This window comes from Oncorhynchus clarkii, chromosome 4 (assembly GCF_045791955.1).
Source record: "Oncorhynchus clarkii lewisi isolate Uvic-CL-2024 chromosome 4, UVic_Ocla_1.0, whole genome shotgun sequence".
NCBI classification, from domain to species: domain Eukaryota; kingdom Metazoa; phylum Chordata; class Actinopteri; order Salmoniformes; family Salmonidae; genus Oncorhynchus; species Oncorhynchus clarkii.
This window is the reverse complement of record NC_092150.1, coordinates 19,090,654-19,114,203: the sequence shown is the minus strand read 5'-3', so window position 1 is coordinate 19,114,203 and position 23,550 is coordinate 19,090,654. Positions and strand designations below refer to the sequence as shown.

General features: G+C 42.3%; 1 protein-coding gene across 2 annotated transcripts in view; it reads right to left on the bottom strand.

Moving 5' to 3' along the window:
* Positions 1-1,300: 1,300 nt before the first annotated feature.
* The window catches only part of LOC139406544 (phospholipid phosphatase 2-like), a 34,168-nt gene continuing 11,918 nt past the window's right edge, over positions 1,301-23,550 (bottom strand). Inside the window, exons 2-6 of one of the 2 annotated variants that reach the window (XM_071149236.1) lie at positions 12,569-12,720; positions 12,109-12,371; positions 11,813-11,870; positions 4,880-5,056; positions 1,301-4,515 (exon numbers count right to left, since the gene is read on the bottom strand). In XM_071149236.1, coding sequence (XP_071005337.1) covers positions 4,363-4,515; positions 4,880-5,056; positions 11,813-11,870; positions 12,109-12,371; positions 12,569-12,720 — 803 coding nt within the window. In that variant the 3' untranslated portion in view covers positions 1,301-4,362. The remainder of the gene's footprint in view (positions 4,516-4,879; positions 5,057-11,812; positions 11,871-12,108; positions 12,372-12,568; positions 12,721-23,550) is intronic. The other variant, XM_071149237.1, reaches the window with a different exon arrangement.

Sequence of the window (23,550 nt, the reverse complement as noted above, 5' to 3'; positions counted from 1 at the left end):
ACCATGCATTGCATGCAAAGCCTTGGGCTCTCAGACACTAATCAAACTTATAACCTTATGTAGTCAGTGTTGCGATCTAAATGGTCAGAAAATTTCAGTTGAAGTGTCATGATTAACCACCTCAAGATAGCTTCTCCAAAGCTCTACTCCATCACAAGTGTGCAAGAGCAGAAAACCAACAGGCATTGATGATTGTGATATCTCTATTCATCTCTTTAATGTACACAGGATAAACTCCCTACAATGGCTAGTGAAAATACTCAGGGCCAAGTGCACACAAACAGTGAAGGAAACTGAAGAATCACTAAATATACCCTCCTCACACAAGAACAGAAACTCAGATAAGAGAACCACGGTAATAGCAGAACAATGAGCAAATAGCTTTTTACAGAGAATGTTGGTTTCCTCTTTGCACAGGAACAATAGGTGAGGCAGGGTGTTTTTAACAGTCAGAAATTCCACTGTCAATAGGAAGGATGTCAAACTCATAGAGATTATCTTTCTATGGTCAGGTTTTTCTCTCACAAACAATAGACCCATAAAAGCAGATACCAATCCTTTATCAGTAGATGTATATAAGTTACTGTATATTTGTGAAATAAAAATTTACATTAATTTGTTTAATTTTAATTTCTGAGTGAGACCTTCCACCTCGTACAGTAAGTAATTGCAGAGGGACTGGAATCATCAAGCAGCTGGAAATCATGATTCATGATTATTATAAACAAGCTAGCTGGAGCATGACCAGATTAGAAGGGATACAGCTTTTGTTAAATTGACGCCATTTTGCATTTTAGCTAGCTCTAACCCTTTCCCTAACCTTAACCTATGTCTGCTATTTTAATTATCCTAACCTGCTGCATAAATTCTCCTAACCTACTACAAAAAGTCAAATCTGACAAAAGCTGTATCCCATTGAGTCAAAACCAGACTAGATGGCAAGGCATCCCGTTTCTCTTATTGCCCAAAAATTTACTTCAAAACGCACTCTGATATCATACCCACTTCATCACGATTTACAAATCACTCGGACACAATGTGAGATCAGTTACATTTCACACTTCTGAACTCATAATTCCCACCATTTAACCCATACTTGTGAAATGTGTTGCAAGAGTGAAACCAGCATGGCAACAAATTATTTGATTACTGAATGAGTTCTTTGGAATGCACTCATTAAATGTGGAATGGAATGTATGACAAACAACGTGTCAAGACAATGCATACATCGAAGATTAAACCTTGATGAAAGCTACGCAGAGACTCAGCTGTTTTGTTAATATGAAGCATTGCATTGAAACATGGTGTATTTGGTATTTATTTAGATTCCTTTTGTGCATACATAAACAGCTATGGATAGATACATGTACAGTGAACAGAACAGCATAATGTTTGACATACAGTTGAAGTCGGAAGTTTACATACACTTAGGTTGGGGTAATTAAAACTAGTTTTTCAACCACTCCACAAATTTCTTGTTAACAAACTATAGTTTTGGCAAGTTGGTTAGGACATCGACTTTATGCATGAAACAAGTAATTTTTCCAACAATTGTTTACAGACAGATTATTTCACTTATAATTCACTGTATCACAATTCTAGTGGGTTAGAAGTTCACATACACTAAGTTGACCGTGACTTTAAACAGCTTGGAAAATTCCAGAAAATGATGTCATGGATTTAGAAGCTTCTGATAGGCCAATTGACATCATTTGAGTCAATTGGATGTGTACCTGTGGATGTATTTCAAAGATCATTCTTTTTGGAGAAATGTCCTCTGGTCTGATGAAACAAAAATAGAACTGTTTGGCCATAATGACCATCGTTATGTTTGAAGGAAAATGGGGAGGCTTGCATGCCGAAGAACACCATCCCAACCATGAAGCACGGGGGTGGCAGCATCATGTTGTGGGGGTGCTTCCAAAGTTGTGGGAAAATGGCTTAAGGACAACAAAGTCAAGGTATTGGAGTGGCCATCATAAAGCCCTGACCTCAATCTTATAGAAAACTTGTGGGCAGAACTGAAAAAGCGTGTGCGAGCAAGGGGCCTACAAACCTGACTCAGTTACACCAGCTCTGTCAGGAGGAATGGGACAAAATTCACCCAACTTATTGTGGGAAGCTTGTGGAAGGCTACCCGAAAAGTTTGACCCAAGTTAAACAATTTAAAGACAATGCTACCAAATACTAATTGGGTGTACGTAAACTTCTGACCCACTGGGAATGTGATGAAATAAATAAAAGCTGAAATAAATCACTCTCTACTATTATTCTGATATTTCACATTCTTAAAATAAAGATGATCCTAACTGACCTAAGACAGGGAATTTTTATTAGGATTACATTTCAGGAATTGTGAAGAAGTGAGTTTCAATGTATTTGGCTAAGGTGTATGTAAACTTCCAACTTCAACTGCACATATAATGGCCAACCAGGGCCAATCCGCTAATGGGAATAGTATTATTATTCTTTAAAAACATTTTTCACCCCTTTTTCTCCCCAATTTCATGGTATCCAATTGTTAGTAATTACTATCTTGTCTCATCGCTACAACTCCCGTACGGGCTCGGGAGAGACGAAGGTCGAAAGCCATGCGTCCTCCGAAACACAACCCAACCAAGCCGCACTGCTTCTTAACACAGCGCGCATCAAACCCGGAAGCCAGCAGCATCGTGCACCTGGCGACCTTGGTTGGCATGCACTGCGCCCGGCCCGCCACAGGAGTCACTGGTGCGCGATGAGACAAGGATATCCCTACCGGCCAAACCCTCCCTAACCCGGACGACGCTAGGCCAATTGTGCGTCGCCCCACGGACCTCCCGGTCGCGGCCAGCTGCGACAGAGCCTGGGCACGAACCCAGAGTCTCTGGTGGCACAGCTAGCGCTGCAGTGCCCTAGACCAATGCGCCACCCGGGAGGCCAGGAATAGGATTATTACATATGAAACACACACCACCCAGAACAAGGCCTTTTATGATGGAAACCTGGAGGAAACTCAAACCCCATAACATTGTGATACTATTGCTTCATGGGTCAATTTGGGCTGGGGATTCAGTAATACACAGGTGAGACGTTACACAACAACAACACTTCACTGAAGCTGCTCCAGGTGGTTATCATTTATGGAATTCAAAGAAAAGTCTTTAAATCTCTTGAAGTCCGTAGGACCTGCGTCTTAGCAGGAGGCCCCTCTGAGTACCTTGCCATTCCACAGTCACAGGCCAGCTCTGAGTCAGCTCTCTGAGCCTCACAATTACTACCAGAGGTGAGCCTCTCTCTGCCAGAGCTGACTGATCTGTCATCAGTCCTCCTGTGCCAAGCAGGGCCAGGCCTGACATAGTCACTGTACAGGAGCATTTCTTCACAAATTAGCCCCAGCAGTCCACACAAGAAAGGAAAAATCCTTGAACTTTGCATAGAGCATTATACCAGCTTGCCACAAATGACTCGAATGGTAAGCTGTATCATTACAACTCTTAAAGGCTCATGTTAAGGCATCTGGTTTGTGTTGTGAACTTGGAATCTGATCCATTTGTGTCAATCTTAAAGGCCACTAGTCCAAGAAGGCACTGGTTTGATATGGGCCACAGAAAAAATAACATACTTGAAAAAAGAAAAATGCCATAATATTAGCAGATCCAGTATTTGTGGCTCATAGTGGCTAACAGGGGTGATTGTGATTGCACAATACCTTAACAGTGCTGGCATTATAGACATTTCTGACCTTGTGAATAAAGTAATCTATAAAATAAAAATGAATAGGCGCTTTCCAAATACCTTAAAGGAGCAATGTTACTGTTAAAACATTGATTTCTTCATTAAGAAAATAGAGTGATTGATGCCAGAATGTGCATAGCTAAAAGCAGAATTTCTCATTTTCAATTTCTAAAATCTTTATGCCAAACGTTTGCATTGATTGTTTGTGATCTAGTGGTATATCAAGCTTACACAATCAACATCAACATTTCTAAATCTCTGCAGTCCATTTCACATAGGTGAAACAATCAACATATCAATCCCAAACTCCCACTGAAGTTCAGATTACTCATATGACTAAAGGTGCACTAAAATGGGACTCATCTAGACATCTTCCCTTCTGAGAATGGTCTTTCTTTCTTATCTGAATGTTTGGTACTCTTACCTAATCTATTGTGTTAAAAAAAGCAACATAAAAACTTCTGAGACGAATATACTAAGAAACTAGTGAACATCAACCATGATGTCTCAATATAAAAGTCCTCTCCCACTCATGCGCTGGTGCACCCAGGACATAGAGGATTCTGGTAATGTGCGCAGCCCCCTCAGTCAGTCCAGTGGTTTGTGGGAGCTTGTTGTGAGAGTGGTTGACTGGGTTGGCCCCTCTCACACAGGCCCTGGGTAGCTGTAATGGTTGTTGTGATCTGCATCTGCAATCTGCAGGCTGGGTTTGCAGCGCTCCAGTTCCTCGTTCTCGACCGTGTCTGGGCTGGAGCAGTGGGGAGGACCCTGCTTGAATAAGTCTGACACGTGGCGCACCTGTAGGGAGGAGAGGAGTGAAATGGTGTGGGTCAGACAAAGTGAGAGGACCAGAGTAGGGCTGGAAAATGTGATTGTATACTGTATGTCTGGTGGTGGAAGGCACCATGCAGCTTCTCCACGTCTCAGAGGAACACACAGTGCATTGCATAACCCCTCCAGCTCTCTAACCAGGCCAGAGAAGTCATAAAACATTGGGCCTGGGAGGGTCCCCAATTGCATGCAGTAGTCTGAAATACGAATCGCAGCTACGCTTTCCAATATGAATCACCCACGTCTCCGAGACTTCCCAAAGGCGCTGCTGAAAGAGGTTAAATCAAAACAGGGGACTAGGAACAATAAAAAGCCAGCAGGCAACACTCACGTTGAGGATGGCAATGAGAGCGCCTTGGAGGAAGCCCACCAGAACGTCGCTCCAGTGGTGCTTGTAATCGGACACGCGGGTGTAGCCCACGTACACTGCAAAAGCCACCAGGAAGAACTGGATTGTGGGTCGGAGGAGTCTGGCCCACTTTGCCCTCAGCCTCGCCTGGACATACAACTAGAGAGAAAGAGAGGGAGGAGATGTTTCAGTTCTCATAAGTAGAGCTATCTTTGTTTGAAGACTATTTGCTTTTACTGCTGATTGAGGTCATTAGTGTTTTTTGTGTTCACAAGTGGTGAACCATCTCACCAAATAAGGCAATGTTATTTGACTGTAAACTGGCCCCAGTAACATTAAGCCTATCATCATATTTCAGTCCATCAAATATGCCTCAATGAATGTCTGAAACACAGCATTTGTTAGTAAATGTTATTTTCATGTATACAGTGTGTGAGAGTCCATTCTACAAGTGGCTAATATGAAAGCACATTGTTCAGCTTTTACAAAATGCTAACATCAGCAGGCTACATGTAGTCACTAGTCAGATAAACATGTAACAGGCAAGAATTGTATTCAATTTCTTTCTGTCAAGTGTGTCGTTACTTTGTTAAATACACATTAAATGAAATGTGATTTGATTTAGTCAGATAAACATGATAACAGGCAATAATTTAAAAGTTAAATGCCCCTTCATTCTAAATCAAATCCCAGTAAAAACAGAAATATGGTATGCTTTGAATTGCATAAACCATGAAAATATGTTGAATGTTGATCTAATTTATGCCCAACTATGGACTGAAAACCATTTTCACAGAAGAGGAGAGTTGCTGCCAGAATATCTAACTGGCACATTAATTTCTCTGGGCTGCTACCAGGCTCCTGCCATAGTAGGTGTGTAAATTGGCATCCATGCATGCCCCCCTACCGCACATACACTCAATCTCAGCATTCAACACTTGTAGGGAGATGGAGATATTAATCACATCTAATAGGGAATATGAAAGAGGAACAAAGCAGAGCAGATTACTGATTGCTTTGATTGGCAGTGAGGACCGAGTCGTCTGCTAGAGTCTCCTGTCTGTCTGTCAATGGCTAGATTTATTGCTGTCGATCAATGATGTCACACCATCTGGTGCTGACAACTTGGATGGAAAATGACTGAGGATAGTAGTGGACCGTATTGCCATTCCTATTTGCCATCTCTTCAATCTAAGCCTACAGGAAAGTGTGTTCCCTCAGGCCTGGAGAGAAGTAAAAGTCATTCCGCTACCCAAGAATATTAAAGTACCCCTTTCTGGTTCAAACAGCTGAACAAATTAACAACTGACTTTCAGCACGCTGATAGGGAGGGGCACGCAAATGCATGGCACTGAGACAAATGACTGATGATAAGCAGAAAGAAGATTGTGGGAGATGTTTTGTTAGACTTCAGTGCCGCTTTTGAGGTTATCGATTGTAATCTGCTGCTGAAAAAGACGTGTCATGGCTTTACATCCTTTGCCATATCGTGGATTGAGAGATACCTTTTATTTTATTTTTTTTATTTTACCTTTATTTAGCCAGGCAAGTCAGTTAAGAACAAATTCTTATTTTCAATGACGGCCTGGGAACAGTGGGTTAACTGCCTGTTCAGGGGCAGAACGACAGATGGCCTTGTCAGCTCGGGGGTTTGAACTCGCAACCTTCCGGTTACTAGTCCAACGCTCTAACCACTAGGCTACCCTGCCGCCCTACCTACCTAATAGAACACAGGGTTTTATTTAATGGAAGCCTCTCTCACGTAAACCAGGTAGAGTGTGATATACCTCAAGGCAGCTGTCTTGGTCCTTTACTGTTTTCTATTTTTACTAATGACTTACCACTAGCCTTGAGTAAAGCTTGTGTGTTTATGACTCAACATTTACACTTCAGCTACCACTGCAAGTGAAATCACTGCAACCTATAATAAACAGCTACAGTCAGTTTTAGAATGGGAGGCTAGTAATAAGCTACACCTAAATATAAAAAACAATTAAAAGCTAAACCCTAAACCTTATCTAAATATTTTAATGAATAATGTGGCAATTGAGTGAGTTGAGCAGACTAAACTGCATGGTGTAACCCTAGATTGCAAACTTACATGCTCAAAACATATTGATGCAACAGTTGCTAAGATGGGGAGATGTCTGTCTGTGATAAAATGCTGCTTTGCTTTCTTGACATTACAATCAACCAAACACATCCTACAGGCCCTAGTTTTATCACACCTGGACTACTGCCCAGTTATATGGTCAAGTGCTGCAAAGAGGGACATAGGGAAATTAGAGTTGGCCCAGAACAGAGTAGCACGGCTGAGCCTTAAATTAACACAGAGAGCGAATATCAAGAACACGAATGTCAATCTCTCCTGGCTCAAAGTAGAGGAGAGATGGACAGCAGAACTACTTGTCTTTTTGAGAGCTATTGACGTGTTGAAAGCACCAAACTGTCTCTTCAAACAGCGAACACACAGCTCAGACACCGATACATGTCCCACAAGACATGACACCGGGGGTCTCTTCACAGTCCCTAAGCCCAAACATAGAGGCTGGGAAATGCAGTGCATTGCACTGTACAGCAATGTACTAGAGCCATGACCACATGGAACTCTTCCACATCATGGCTCCAGTACAAGCTAGCAGTGAAATCAGAAAAAAAAACAGAAAAAATGGGCGGCAGGTAGCCTAGTGGTTAGAGCGTTGGACCAGTAACCGAAAGGTAAAAATCTGTCGTTCTGCCCCTGAACAAGGCAGTTAAACCCACTGTTCCCCGGTAGGCTGTCATTGTAAATAAGAATTTGCTCTTAACTGACTAGTTAAATAAAGGTTACATTATAATAATGTAAAAAAAATAAAACACCTCACGGCAAAACACGGACTGTAAAGACATGCATGCACACACAGTAATATTGTATTATTGTAAATTTGTATAGTGCACAATGTCTTTTGTGATGTATCATTTTATTTATGTTTATTTATTGTTTTGTTGTGATGTAATTGTTTTATTTTATAATTATTTTATTTATTTATTATATTTTATTGTATTTGTATTTATTATGTAGATTGTTTTGTTATGATGTAGTTGTTTTATTTATGATGTAGACTAGGTATTCCCAAACTGGGTACTGGGGGTACGCGCAATGCCGTCGGAGGTACGCCAAATAAAAATGTGATTCACTTTTTTTATTTTTATGTTTTAGTTGTATTTGTTTAAAAAAAATTATCTTCACATTTTCAAACAGTCCATTTATATTTTCCAACGGGGCTATACATTTGTGTGAGGGTTTTTTCTCACCTGAGTAGCCTCGTTTCACTGCCAAAAATACAATTAAACCATCTAGTGTTCAGCAAAATAACAATATCAAATTCAGGTAGCCTAGTCAAATAATTAACATCCAATCACATTAATCATTACTCTCTCGTGGGAATCCCACTAACAGTCCGTATGTAGCCAAATGTAGCTGCTGCTCATTCCGTTTGCTCTAAAATTGATAAATGGTTAAAAAAAATGTAAGGCTCGCGTCCATAGAGACACATACCAGCTCTACTGGTAGTACTGCTACTACCAGCAGTACTACACCTGCACCTGTTGACGACACAAGTTGTTCTGCTTCCAAGAGCACATCCAATGCTAGCATCAGTGCATCAATGCTAGCATCAGTAAATCTACATTTGTTGATAGCCAAGCTAGCATGGACACTGACAGTTTCTAAGAGCTACTACCCCCTTACCCGGGAAAGCACCGAACAACAGACAGGGACGTTGGACCATCGAAGAGGCGCAAATATGATGAGAACTACATTGATTTGGGGTTCACCTATATTGGGAGTAGTGCCTTTCCTCAGCCAAAGTGTGTCATATGTGCTAAAGTACTATCTCACAACTCGATGAAACCTTCACTCTTGCGCAGACATTTAGAAACAAAACTTGCCAATTTGAAAAATAAGCCACAGGAGTTTTTTGAGTGAGAATTAAGACGACTTTCAAGTAGTAAGACATGTATAAAAGCAACAGATACCATTATTAAGAAGGGGCCAGAAGGTCTTATATGGTGAACTACAGAGTGGCTAGGACAGGCAAGCCCCATACTATTGTGGATGACTTCATTCTTCCTGCTGCCGCGGATATGGCTGGGACAATGCTGGGGGAAAAGGCCCCAAAAAAACTTCATCATCCTGGTATATGTCCGTAACATTTATGAGGGTCAATTAAGGAAGACACCCTCTTTTGCAAACCACTGGAAACCAGGACAACAGGAGAGGATATTTTTTTTTTTTTTTTTTTTTTTTTGTTGAATTTTACCCCTTTTTCTCCCCAATTTCGTGGTATCCAATTGTTGTAGTAGCTACTATCTTGTCTCATCGCTACAACTCCCGTACGGGCTCGGGAGAGACGAAGGTTGAAAGTCATGCGTCCTCCGATACACAACCCAACCAAGCCGCACTGCTTCTTAACACAGCACGCATCCAACCCGGAAGCCAGCCGCACCAATGCGCCGGAGGAAACACCGTGCACCTGGCCACCTTGGTTAGCGCACACTGCGCCCAGCCCGCCACAGGAGTCGCTGGTGCGCGATGAGACAAGGACACCCCTACCGACCAAGCCCTCCCTAACCCGGGCGACGCTAGGCCAATTGTCCAATTGAGCCTGGGCGCGAACCCAGGGACTCTGATGGCACAGCTGGCGCTGCAGTACAGCGCCCTTAACCACTGCGCCACCCGGGAGGCCCGGAAAGGATATTTTTAAAGTACTGGACAGCTTTGTGTCATCAAATGAACTTTGGTGGTCAAGATGTGTTGATATCTGTACTGATGGCGCATAAGCCATGACAGGGAGACATAGTGGAGTGGTAACGCGCGTGCAAGCAGTTGCTCCCTACAGCGAGACATAGTGGAGTGGTAACGCGCGTGCAAGCAGTTGCTCCCTACAGCGAGACATAGTGGAGTGGTAACGCGCGTGCAAGCAGTTGCTCCCTACAGCGAGACATAGTGGAGTGGTAACGCGCGTGCAAGCAGTTGCTCCCTACAGCGAGACATAGTGGAGTGGTAACGCGCGTGCAAGCAGTTGCTCCCTACAGCGAGACATAGTGGAGTGGTAACATGCGTGCAAGCAGTTGCTCCCTACAGCGAGACATAGTGGAGTGGTAACATGCGTGCAAGCAGTTGCTCCAGACGCCACTTAGGTACATTTCAGCATCCACCGAGAGGCTCTTGCTGCCAAGGGAATACCTGACAGCTTGAAAGACATTTTGGACACTACAGTGAAAATGGTTAACTTTGTTAAAGCAAGGCCCCTGAACTCACATGTATTTTCTGCACTATGCAATGATATGGGCAGCGACCATGTAACGCTTTTACAACATACAGAAGTGCGCAGGTTATCAAGGGGAAAAGTATTGACAGGTTTTTTTTAATTGAGAGACGAGCTTAAAGTTTTCTTTACTGACCATCATTTTCACTTGTCTGACCTCTTGCATGATGACGAGTTTCTCACATAACTGGCCTATCTGGGTGATGTTTTTTCTCGCCTGAATGATCTGAATCTAGGACTACAGGGACTCTCCGCAACTATACTCAATGTGCAGGACAAAATTGAGGCTATGATTAAGAAGTTGGAGCTCTTCTCTGTCTGCATTAAGAAGGACAACACACAGGTATTTCCATCATTGTATGATTTTTTGTGTGCAAATGAACTCAAGCTTACGGACAATGTCAAACGTGATACAGCAAAGCACCGTGAGTGAGCTGGGTGCGTAATTGCGCAGGTACTTTCCCGAAACAGATGACACAAACAACTGGATTCGTTATCCCTTTCATGCCCTGCCTCCAGTCCACTTACCGATATCTGAACAACAGAGCCTCATCGAAATTGCAACAAGCGGTTCTGTGAAAATGTAATTTAATTAGAAGCCACTGCGCCAGATTTCTGGATTGGGCTGCACTCAGAGTATCCTGCCTTGGCAAAGTGTGCTGTTAAGACACTGATGCCCTTTGCAACCACGTACCTATGTGAATACCAGCACAGACTGCGTGGAAAATTATTTAAGACAGAGACTCTCTCCAATACATTGCATAGTTATGTGCATCCTTTCAAGCACACCCTTCTCATTAACCTGTGGTGAGTTATTCACAATTTTCAATGAACAAATAAGGTTTCATATGTAAGATGGTCAAATAAAGAGTAAAATGATTGATCATTATTATTTGTGCCCTGGTCCTATTGTATAAGAGCTCTTTGTCACTTCCCACGAGCCTGGTTGTGTGTGTGGCAGGCTTACAATGATGGTAAAAAACTACATTTAAAAGTGCGCTGATCCTGGTGCTAGGGGGGGTACGCAGCTGGAGGCTGAATTTTTGAAGGGGTACGGGACTATAAACACTTTGGGAACCACTGCTGTAGACTATTGTTTTGTTGTGATGTAATTGTTTTATTTATGATGTGGACTATTGTTTTGTTGTGATGTAATTGTTTTATTTATGATGTGGACTATTGTTTTGTTGTGATGTGTTGTTTTATTCCTGTTTGGACCCCAGGAAGAGTAACGGTTGCCTTGTCAGCAGCTAATGGGGATCTTAATAAATACTTTTTTTCACAATGACAAGGCCCAGGGCAGTTGAACTAGATAACCAGGAACAGAACACAGGCCTAGCCTCCATCTCCGGTCTATGACAGTCCAGCAGGGCATTAGCCTCTGTGTCCAAATTCTGCAGAACTTTTGACTTGCCCTTTATATATATTTATATATGAGCACAATCACTCTCAGTAAAGCCTGCTCTATTTTGCCTTTTCATATCTACGCCATTACTCCTAATTTAAATGGAGAGGCGTTACATCAATTGATTCCATTTGAGAATGTTGAATATAAGGGTGTTTGTAGTCGATATTTGCGTCTGTTCCATGAGCCTTGTATACTCACTGCTAGAAACAGCATACAGTACATCCCGAAGGAGGAGTGGCCAGAGTAGAAGGACAACCTGGAAAAATGGAAAAAAATTGATGTTCTTAAAAATGGTCATGTCAACCTGTCATGACTGTTTGGAGACTACAGTGGATCTATTCAGTGTGTTTCTACCAGAGCATTAAGCTGTGGTCACCTTGTCCTGGTGAGCAGCAGTTTGTACAAGCATTGGTTCCAGTTCAGCAATAACCACTGGCATAGAGCAATGCACCAGTCAACAATATTCCCCTCATACCCTCTACCTCAGTAACTACCTGGACTCAGTGACGTCATGAGAGTTGCCGGTGCAGTTGATATCCAGCATGTAGCCTTTGCAGACCTTGGGGTTGCAGACGGCCATGAAGTTGGGCCGCAGGCGTCCAATGGTGAACTTAGCCAGGTCTGTCAGTGATTGGCTGACAGCTGCTCCGAACAGGAAGGTACCTAGCACCTTGTAGAGCGCCGCCACATACCCGTTGAACTCAGAGTTAGAGTGAATCCTCTTACTGTAGACCAGGTAGGCCTCTCCTGATGCTAGCTATGGGAAGAGAAAGAGAGAGGAGCTTGAATTACATCTAACCTTCCAGTATCTTCCAGTATGACAGCTAATATATGGTTTGGTCCACTGGCTACATAGACAAACGCCTGTTTGTGACACTGATCTGGGAATCAATGTAGTCAGATGTTCTTTATCTCACCTAGGTGTCAGAGAGGAATGTATAGGGCGGGACTCACGATGATGACGGTGCAGGAGATGGTGACTGCAGCCAGCAGGCCGTGGGTGATAGTGTCATGTTTGAAGGGGTACTTGATGTCCTCATCGTCACAGTACACACCCCTCTGGTAGGGCCGGAAAACGACGGTCATAATGAGGAAAGGCAGTGCCGCTATGAGAAGAAAGAGCAGGCAGGCAACTTGTTAATTCACTCCAACTGGAAAGATTATGTCTGCAACAATTGTATAGATCCAACTGCTGACATAATTTCATTCTTCATTCATTTTTATGTCCAGCACCTGAACTAGCAGGATGTGAATTGTATTTTCTCTTTCATTATTTCACTTCAACTAGAGGTCAACTAGATGCGTCTGCACAACGCATCACCGGGGGCAAACTACCTGCCCTCCAGGACACCTACACCACCCGATGTCACAGGAAGGCCATAAAGATCATCAAGGACATCAACCACCCGAGCCACTGCCTGTTCACCCCGCTATCATCCAGAAGGCGAGGTCAGTACAGGTGCATCAAAGCTGGGACCGAGAGACTGAAAAACAGCTTCTATCTCAAGGCCATCAGACTGTTAAACAGCCACCACTAACACTGAGTGGCTGCTGCCAACACACTGACACTGACTCAACTCCAGCCACTTTAATAATGGGAATTGATGGGAAATGATGTAAATATATCACTAGCCACTTTAAACAATGCTACCTTATATAAATGTTACTTACCCTACATTATTCATCTCATACGCATACGTATATACTGTACTCTATATCATCGACGGTATCCTTATGTAATACATGTATCACTAGCCACTTTATACTATACTATGCCACTTTGTTTACATACTCATCTCATTTGTACATACTGTACCCGATACCATCTACTGTATCTTGCCTATGCTGCTCTGTACCATCACTCATTCATATATCCTTATGTACATATTCTTTATCCCCTTACACTGTGTACAAGACAGTAGTTTTGGAATTGTTAGTTAGATTACTTGTTATTACTGCATTGTCGGAACTAGAAGCACAAGCATTTCGCTACACTCGCATTAACATCTGCTAACCATGTGTATGTGACAAATAAAATTTGATTTGATTTGACTACCAGCATCGACTTTCCCTATAATAAAGGGTGATAAAGTACATCAGGAGCGATTAATGATAATGCTGTTTATTCAAGCTAACGTATATAAAGATTTACGAGAGCATCCATCAGTTAAATAACATATATTTTCCATTTCCAGAAACCCAGACATTACATCACTATTCAATCTGGGAGGTTAAATGTTTCTTCAAGGTGCTCTGAGAAGTTTTATTTCTCCTCCTTTCCTGAAGACCTCGTTCAGTGGAACAACACTATCCTGAAAATATACCACATTCATGGCCCAGAAAAGCCCAGCATACCGAAGCAGTGCACAACACACATTGAAGTAGGTTGTGAAATGTTGTAGTAAAATCTTTAGAGTAAGGGATTGCAAAAACAAACACATGGACTCAGATGTACACACACACACACACACACACCCCTCCCCAGTGCACTTCCTTAGAAGACTGACTGATGTGGTGGTGTGCACAAACAAGCCCAAATATAGCCTCTCAAGGCTATAGAGTGGATGGAAAATGCACTTGAAACATTCGGAACACATCTTCGAATCCACACACACACTCAACCTGTCTGACGTGTGATGCAAAGCCACAAACACACCATGAGGAAGGCATTATGTGTTCATTACTGCAGTTCATGTTGATAAACTCAACCTAATGAATAATACTCTTCTCGTCTGTGCTGCATCTAAAATTAAAACGTATGTGAAAAATACCTTATTGGTACAACTGCTAGGAGCTCTTCCCAGCTAACAATTCTAGGGAGAGAGAAAGTGTTTGTCATATCACCCCTAATGTTTGAGGGTCCAGTTTTCCAGGAACATTCAATGACAAACTATTCAGCATGTTTTGGGGTTAGAGTTAGGCGAACATTCCCTTAATGTCAAACCAATCCACAACGTGGTTACCATGTTCTGAGAATATCCCATATTAATATTCTAGACACGTTTCATGGGACATTGCAATACAAATCATGTGTCCAGTTTTCTGAGGGTTACATTGGTTAAAGAACCAACACTCCAAGCCGCAGCTCCAAACTACTTGTTAGACATAGAGAACTGATAAGATATACTCATTGTTGGGGTGGGATTGGCATGTGAGGTTGGGGTGGGGTCCGTGAGGGGCTTTAGATCATTTCTTTGGATTCCTCATGTCTAACTCATTGTTCGAAAAAAGTTTGGTCCAAATCAGATGTTAGGCACTATATTTATTGAATATTGTATGAATCCCATCAATTAAAATGGCCAATTTGGGTGTAATCAATTAGCTTAATTTCTCAGAGATCAAATTATATAAAACAATGTTGCAGGAATGCTAATCTTATCTGCTTACAACAACAGAAACAATTTCAGGACAATCTGAGATGGTGGGTGTCAAAATCCTCTTTCTTGTGCTTTTTGAGGTGGAATGACCCTATAGGATAAAGACAGATCAGTGTACTGTGTCAGTCTAACCTTGCTGCTAGGTTTCAGACACGACAAAAGGCACAATGAAACAAACATTTGAGAGAAAAACCTAAACTGGAGATAGCAGCTGAGATTCCCTCAAGCTTCATCTACAAAAAGTGTCCATTGTATTGCTAGCCTTCTAATATTAGTTCAAGATGATATGTTTATTACATTTAATATGAATACAAGCACCCACCATTATATCAACAGAGATCAGACAGCATCACCACCAAACAGGTGGCACTTAACCATCAGATATGTGATCCAAGTGGCAACCCTTCATTCTCAACCGGCACCAACTCTTATCCCGCTGTACTCTGCTTACCTGCCCGCCGCTCCCTGTTTTCCTCAGCACAAGGCTGTTGGGGTAGTGTTTACACAGTGTTAGAAAGCTTTGTGAGGGAATAGAACCCTAAAATAAAAGCCTTAGTGGCCCCAGGCCCTCAGCACCTCCATCCTTTCTGGTGGTGCCACAAGACAATGTGGCCATCCACCATTTTATTGTCAATTCATTTGTCCTACATCCTGCCTCCAGCTAGCACAAACAACATCAGTCAGAATCACACCAAGAATGTCAAGGAACGGCTTCCTTTTCCTCCTCCAAATCCACACATGGCAGGAAGTGAATCACAGAAAGAGTGGAGGAGGTTTGTGTTTCTTGGTTATTGTGACTATTCATTCATCCCACTCCCCCTGATCCAGTGTCCACAATAACATGTGTTTGGTTTCTGGAGGAATAATTTGCCATTGTTTTGTTCCCAACATCTGAGCTGAGTGTAACTTAAAATCAGGACAGGCTGATGATCTCTGAAGGACATTCACTCTATCACCACTTTACTTCGGAGTTAATCATACATCACTTTGAAAGTTTTTATACAACATACAGTATTTTCTTAAAGCGAAGTTCCAGACTCTTGATCTTTCATAACGTAACTTGCTTGGGATTAGTACCAGCTGTCAAATCCTCTGTAATGTATTCAGAAAAACAATATTTACCGGGAATATAAGTGGACATACATTCCTAATAAAAATAAACTTGTGCTTGAGGGCTACCGTGTGCATGGCTGTCGTTACTGTACAGCTGGAAATGTTTTAGACAGTATGACATGAAATCTGTCTCCACACACACAGCCATTCAATACAAAATCCTATTGGTAGGAATGTTCACACCTTGCAACCGATTGAAAACAGAATGGAAATGCTGACAAACTCGAGGCTTATAGAAACCTGTATCTGGTTTGCATTGCCCATATGAGTGAACTTAGAATGCTTACAGTATTAGTGTTGTGAGTCTGAGTGCTGGTTTGGCCCTCTGGATAAAATCTAGGACATTTTTACTTTCTTTAATACAGCATGGTGAAGGCCATTTTAAATAGACAGTTTGTGCTTGATTCTGTATAACAAACACCCTGCAGCAATTGCAATGCTTTCAACACCATTGTTCAGAAGGGTCTGTCAGAAGCATTAGTAGAGGTTAAGTGGGAAAAATACGGTTCAAATTATGAAAGAAAAGTGACCGAATAATCAGACTTCCTGTAAACTGAAAACAGAAAACCGAGAAAAATATCACGACAACACAAGTAACAAGACAGTGCAGGAGTGGAGGGAATCAGTGTTGAATCTGAGATGAGCAAAAATAACTCAAATATTTGGCCACAAATCTTACATTACATCAATGCTTGAAAGTTGCACATCTCAAGTTTGGATCTAGCACTTCTGGCTATAAAGAAGTTAGAAGAGTGAAGGACGCTATTTCTATTAGTGTATTAGTGTCGGGCATGGGGTAGGCAGTACACCTAGCCTGAAATGACCCCTCTAGGCTTATTAAGCTGTGTATGTCTTTATTTCTGTACTGATAATACTGCATTTATACTGCAGACACATCACTTCGACTGATGAGACATACATCTAAAAGTTAATATGAAAATTGTTTAAAAAACTATGTCGGCAAAAAAATAAAAAATAAAATAAGTTAAAAAACTACAATTAAAATAAATCGGCACTAGTGTCCTACAGTAGCGGTGTCTAATAGATTTCCAAGCCTCTTAACCCACCCCAAAAAACATTCACACAGACAGTGTGACTGTGTTTGTTTGTGTCTGACAGGCAAAAATAGACAGGCAAAATAGGTCTCCAGGATACCACAACAAAATGCCACAGCCCAAATTGACAGTGCTGCAGAACTTCATCTTTACAGAAGGAAAATAGGGAACTTGGTCTTTAACGGTCCAAATGAAAGTTGTTACAAGAAAAGGTAGAGTAATAGAGGAAAGCAGGTTTGAAAGGGAATGTATTCGCCCCATGAATCACCTGACTCTACAGTTGGAGGGAAATGAGGCCCTGCTTGGAATGCCAGTGAAATATCTCCTATTTGAGCCCATAATGAGGCCTTCTGAAGTCACAAGAAGCAGGAGTTCACATTACCTGCCTCAGATTAAGGAACCCCATTGAACAGCTTTCAGTCACATTTTGAGAAGCTAATGTTCCCCTTCCTCCTCTACTTTCGATTCACAATAATTTACAATGGCACCTTCGCCTACTCTATGCTTCTCCTAAATGGGGTCTTGGGGCACAGAAATACAAGGGAGAAGGGAGGAAAATGACTCTTGAAGACAATTGGTTCAGACACAAACACATGGGAAAAAAAGTTTGTTAAAGCTATCCAGCACCTGCTCAAAGTTACAGGATATGCATAAGATCTACACGTTTTCATAGAGGGTCCTAAGCTACATGACCCCTCTGAGCTGGGTAGAAGACATTCATTTTATTCCATCAACGCCACTCATTTCTATCCTCCTTTGTGCCCTCACTCTCTTATTCAGAGTCTCTCGAGCTCATTCATCCTTTGTCATTCCTTCAATCCCAGTGTCCTCCTATACTCTCCCGCTCTGTAAATATAGAGGTCTGAATGGAGCCCGGCTTATTTTAGACAGCTGATCTGCAATTACATGGAATGATTTGGGTCATGATCTCACTGGAAGCTGAGAGTCACTGCAATTTGTCACGTCCTCTCTCTGTCTACACAGTGGAGGGCAGGGATCAATGCCATCTCAATTCATGAAGTGAATTGAATTTCCAGCACAAGAACCAAAGAGACATAATTGAAAATACAGTCAGACACCCTTGATAAATATGAGCAAAAATTACTGTATAAAACAAATAATTAAAATAAATACTGAGCTATTGGATGCTATATACACACAGTACCAGCCAAAGGTTTGGACACACCTACTCATACCAGAGTTGTCCTTATTTTTTTGTATTTTCTTCATTGTAGAATAATAGTTAAGACATCAAAACTATGAAATAACACATATGGAATTGAAATTATTGGCACATCTAAAGATTCTCAGAAATAAAATCAAACAAAATAAAACATTTGAATTTTAATGCAGATTCTAAGTTAATTTCAACAAATTAACTATTGTGGCCTCCCATGGCTTCCTGTTTTACTGGTAATGTCGTAATACGCATGTAAATTCCTGTTGTCATCCATTACCATGGGAAAAGGCAAAGAGCTCACAAATGAAGTGAAAAATGGTTGTTGACCTTCATAAAATCCGCCAATGGGTACAGAGAAAATAGCAACAAAAAAAAAGATATACCACTTACCACTATTAGGGCAACAATTAAGATCAGTGATAAACTTGGACGCATATCTTGTCCCCACGCAGTGGGGAAGATGGTTCAGGACGCAAAGAAATATCAAAGACCCAAAGTTGGAGAAGAGGTAGATATGTATAGGGGTAAGGTGACAGGGATACTAGAGTGATGGAGGTAGATATGTATAGGGGTAAGGTGACAGGGATACTAGAGTGATGGAGGTAGATATGTATAGGGGTAAGGTGACAGGGATACTGGAGTGATGGAGGTAGATATGTATAGGGGTAAGGTGACAGGGATACTAGAGTGATGGAAGTAGATATGGATATGGGTAAGGTGACAGGGATACTGGAGTGATGGAGGTAGATATGTATAGGGGTAAGGTGACAGGGATACTGGAGTGATGGAGGTAGATATGTATAGGGGTAAGGTGACAGGGATACTAGAGTGATGGAGGTAGATATGTATAGGGGTATATGTATAAGGGTAAGGTGACAGGGATACTAGAGTGATGGAAGTAGATATGTATAAGGGTAAGGTGACAGGGATACTAGAGTGATGGAGGTAGATATGGATATGGGTAAGGTGACAGGGATACTGGAGTGATGGAGGTAGATATGGATATGGGTAAGGTGACAGGGATACTGGAGTGATGGAGGTAGATATGTATAGGGGTAAGGTGACAGGGATACTAGAGTGATGGAAGTAGATATGGATATGGGTAAGGTGACAGGGATACTGGAGTGATGGAGGTAGATATGGATATGGGTAAGGTGACAGGGATACTGGAGTGATGGAGGTAGATATGTATAGGGGTAAGGTGACAGGGATACTAGAGTGATGGAAGTAGATATGTATAAGGGTAAGGTGACAGGGATACTAGAGTGATGGAGGTAGATATGGATATGGGTAAGGTGACAGGGATACTGGAGTGATGGAGGTAGATATGTATAGGGGTAAGGTGACAGGGATACTGGAGTGATGGAGGTAGATATGTATAGGGGTAAGGTGACAGGGATACTAGTGATGGAGGTAGATATGTATAAGGGTAAGGTGACAGGGATACTAGAGTGATGGAAGTAGATATGTATAAGGGTAAGGTGACAGGGATACTAGAGTGATGGAGGTAGATATGGATATGGGTAAGGTGACAGGGATACTGGAGTGATGGAGGTAGATATGTATAGGGGTAAGGTGACAGGGATACTGGAGTGATGGAGGTAGATATGTATAAGGGTAAGGTGACAGGGATACTAGAGTGATGGAAGTAGATATGGATATGGGTAAGGTGACAGGGATACATACTGGAGTGATGGAGGTAGATATGTATAGGGGTAAGGTGACAGGGATACTGGAGTGATGGAGGTAGATATGTATAGGGGTAAGGTGACAGGGATACTAGAGTGATGGAGGTAGATATGTATAGGGGTAAGGTGACAGGGATACTGGAGTGATGGAGGTAGATATGTATAGGGGTAAGGTGACAGGGATACTAGAGTGATGGAAGTAGATATGGATATGGGTAAGGTGACAGGGATACTGGAGTGATGGAGGTAGATATGTATAGGGGTAAGGTGACAGGGATACTAGAGGGATGGAAGTAGATATGGATATGGGTAAGGTGACAGGGATACTAGAGTGATGGAGGTAGATATGGATATGGGTAAGGTGACAGGGATACTAGAGTGATGGAGGTAGATATGTATAGGGGTAAGGTGACAGGGATACTAGTGATGGAGGTAGATATGTATAAGGGTAAGGTGACAGGGATACTAGAGTGATGGAAGTAGATATGTATAAGGGTAAGGTGACAGGGATACTAGAGTGATGGAAGTAGATATGTATAAGGGTAAGGTGACAGGGATACTAGAGTGATGGAGGTAGATATGTATAAGGGTAAGGTGACAGGGATACTGGAGTGATGGAGGTAGATATGTATAGGGGTAAGGTGACAGGGATACTAGAGTGATGGAGGTAGATATGGATATGGGTAAGGTGACAGGGATACTGGAGTGATGGAGGTAGATATGTATAGGGGTAAGGTGACAGGGATACTGGAGTGATGGAGGTAGATATGTATAGGGGTAAGGTGACAGGGATACTAGAGTGATGGAAGTAGATATGTATAAGGGTAAGGTGACAGGGATACTAGAGTGATGGAGGTAGATATGTATAAGGGTAAGGTGACAGGGATACTAGTGATGGAGGTAGATATGTATAAGGGTAAGGTGACAGGGATACTAGAGTGATGGAAGTAGATATGTATAAGGGTAAGGTGACAGGGATACTAGAGTGATGGAAGTAGATATGTATAAGGGTAAGGTGACAGGGATACTAGAGTGATGGAGGTAGATATGTATAAGGGTAAGGTGACAGGGATACTGGAGTGATGGAGGTAGATATGTATAGGGGTAAGGTGACAGGGATACTAGAGTGATGGAGGTAGATATGGATATGGGTAAGGTGACAGGGATACTGGAGTGATGGAGGTAGATATGTATAGGGGTAAGGTGACAGGGATACTGGAGTGATGGAGGTAGATATGTATAGGGGTAAGGTGACAGGGATACTAGAGTGATAGAAGTAGATATGTATAAGGGTAAGGTGACAGGGATACTAGAGTGATGGAGGTAGATATGTATAGGGGTAAGGTGACAGGGATACTGGAGTGATGGAGGTAGATATGTATAGGGGTAAGGTGACAGGGATACTGGAGTGATGGAGGTAGATATGTATAGGGGTAAGGTGACAGGGATACTAGAGTGATGGAAGTAGATATGTATAAGGGTAAGGTGACAGGGATACTGGAGTGATGGAGGTAGATATGTATAGGGGTATATGTATAAGGGTAAGGTGACAGGGATACTAGAGTGATGGTGGTAGATATGTATATGGGTAAGGTGACAGGGATACTGGAGTGATGGAGGTAGATATGTATAGGGGTATATGTATAAGGGTAAGGTGACAGGGATACTAGAGTGATGGAGGTAGATATGTATATGGGTAAGGTGACAGGGATACTAGAGTGATGGTGGTAGATATGTATATGGGTAAGGTGACAGGGATACTAGAGTGATGGAGGTAGATATGTATAGGGGTAAGGTGACAGGGATACTAGAGTGATGGAGGTAGATATGTATAGGGGTAAGGTGACAGGGATACTAGAGTGATGGAGGTAGATATGGATATGGGTAAGGTGACAGGGATACTAGAGTGATGGAGGTAGATATGTATAGGGGTAAGGTGACAGGGATACTGGAGTGATGGAGGTAGATATGTATAGGGGTAAGGTGACAGGGATACTAGAGTGATAGAAGTAGATATGTATAAGGGTAAGGTGACAGGGATACTAGAGTGATGGAGGTAGATATGTATAGGGGTAAGGTGACAGGGATACTGGAGTGATGGAAGTAGATATGGATATGGGGAAGGTGACAGGGATACTAGAGTGATGGAGGTAGATATGTATAGGGGTAAGGTGACAGGGATACTAGAGTGATGGAAGTAGATATGTATAAGGGTAAGGTGACAGGGATACTGGAGTGATGGAGGTAGATATGTATAGGGGTATATGTATAAGGGTAAGGTGACAGGGATACTAGAGTGATGGTGGTAGATATGTATATGGGTAAGGTGACAGGGATACTGGAGTGATGGAGGTAGATATGTATAGGGGTATATGTATAAGGGTAAGGTGACAGGGATACTAGAGTGATGGAGGTAGATATGTATATGGGTAAGGTGACAGGGATACTAGAGTGATGGAGGTAGATATGTATAGGGGTAAGGTGACAGGGATACTGGAGTGATAGAGGTAGATATGTATAGGGGTAAGGTGACAGGGATACTGGAGTGATGGAGGTAGATATGTATAGGGGTAAGGTGACAGGGATACTGGAGTGATGGAGGTAGATATGTATAGGGGTAAGGTGACAGGGATACTGGAGTGATGGAGGTAGATATGTATAGGGGTAAGGTGACAGGGATACTAGAGTGATGGAGGTAGATATGTATAGGGGTAAGGTGACAGGGATACTGGAGTGATGGAGGTAGATATGTATAGGGGTAAGGTGACAGGGATACTAGAGTGATGGAGGTAGATATGTATAGGGGTAAGGTGACAGGGATACTAGAGTGATGGAGGTAGATATGTATAGGGGTAAGGTGACTAGGCAGCAGGATATAAGATAAACAGAGTAGCAGCAGCTTGTATGTGAGTGGGTGTGCGGGTATGTAGAGTCAGTATAAATGTATGTGCATTATTATGTGTGAGTGAGCAGTTGATGGAGTGAGCAGTTGATGGAGTGAGTGTGTGTGTGTGTGTGTGTGTGTGTGTGTGTGTGTGTGAGTGAGTGAGTGAGTGAGTGAGTGAGTGAGTGAGTGAGTGAGTGAGTGTGAGAGTGAGTGAGTGAGTGTGTGTGTGTGTGAGTGAGTGTGTGTGTGTGTGTGAGTGAGTGTATAGGGCCCTGTGAATGTGCATAGAGACAGTGCAAATACTGAAATAAAAAGGTACAAGAATGCACAAGAGGAGATTACTGTGACTCGACAGTCATTTAGAATTTTACAGTAACACTGTCACCCCAACAGCCCTAGATGTGACCTGACTGGTTCAGACTGGAGAGGTGGCCTTCCTACAGAGTCACAGCTGGGACACGTGCTTGAACACTGGGATTGGATGGCCTGTCTTTCCACACTGAGGGTCGGTCATCCAGTGACTTTTTTTCTCTCCAGCCACTCTCCTCTCACATTCACATTCATTCAGTGCCTCTACTCTGTTCCTCCATCGCCAGTCCATCTACGCCCTTTCCTCAACTCTCACTCCTCTCTACC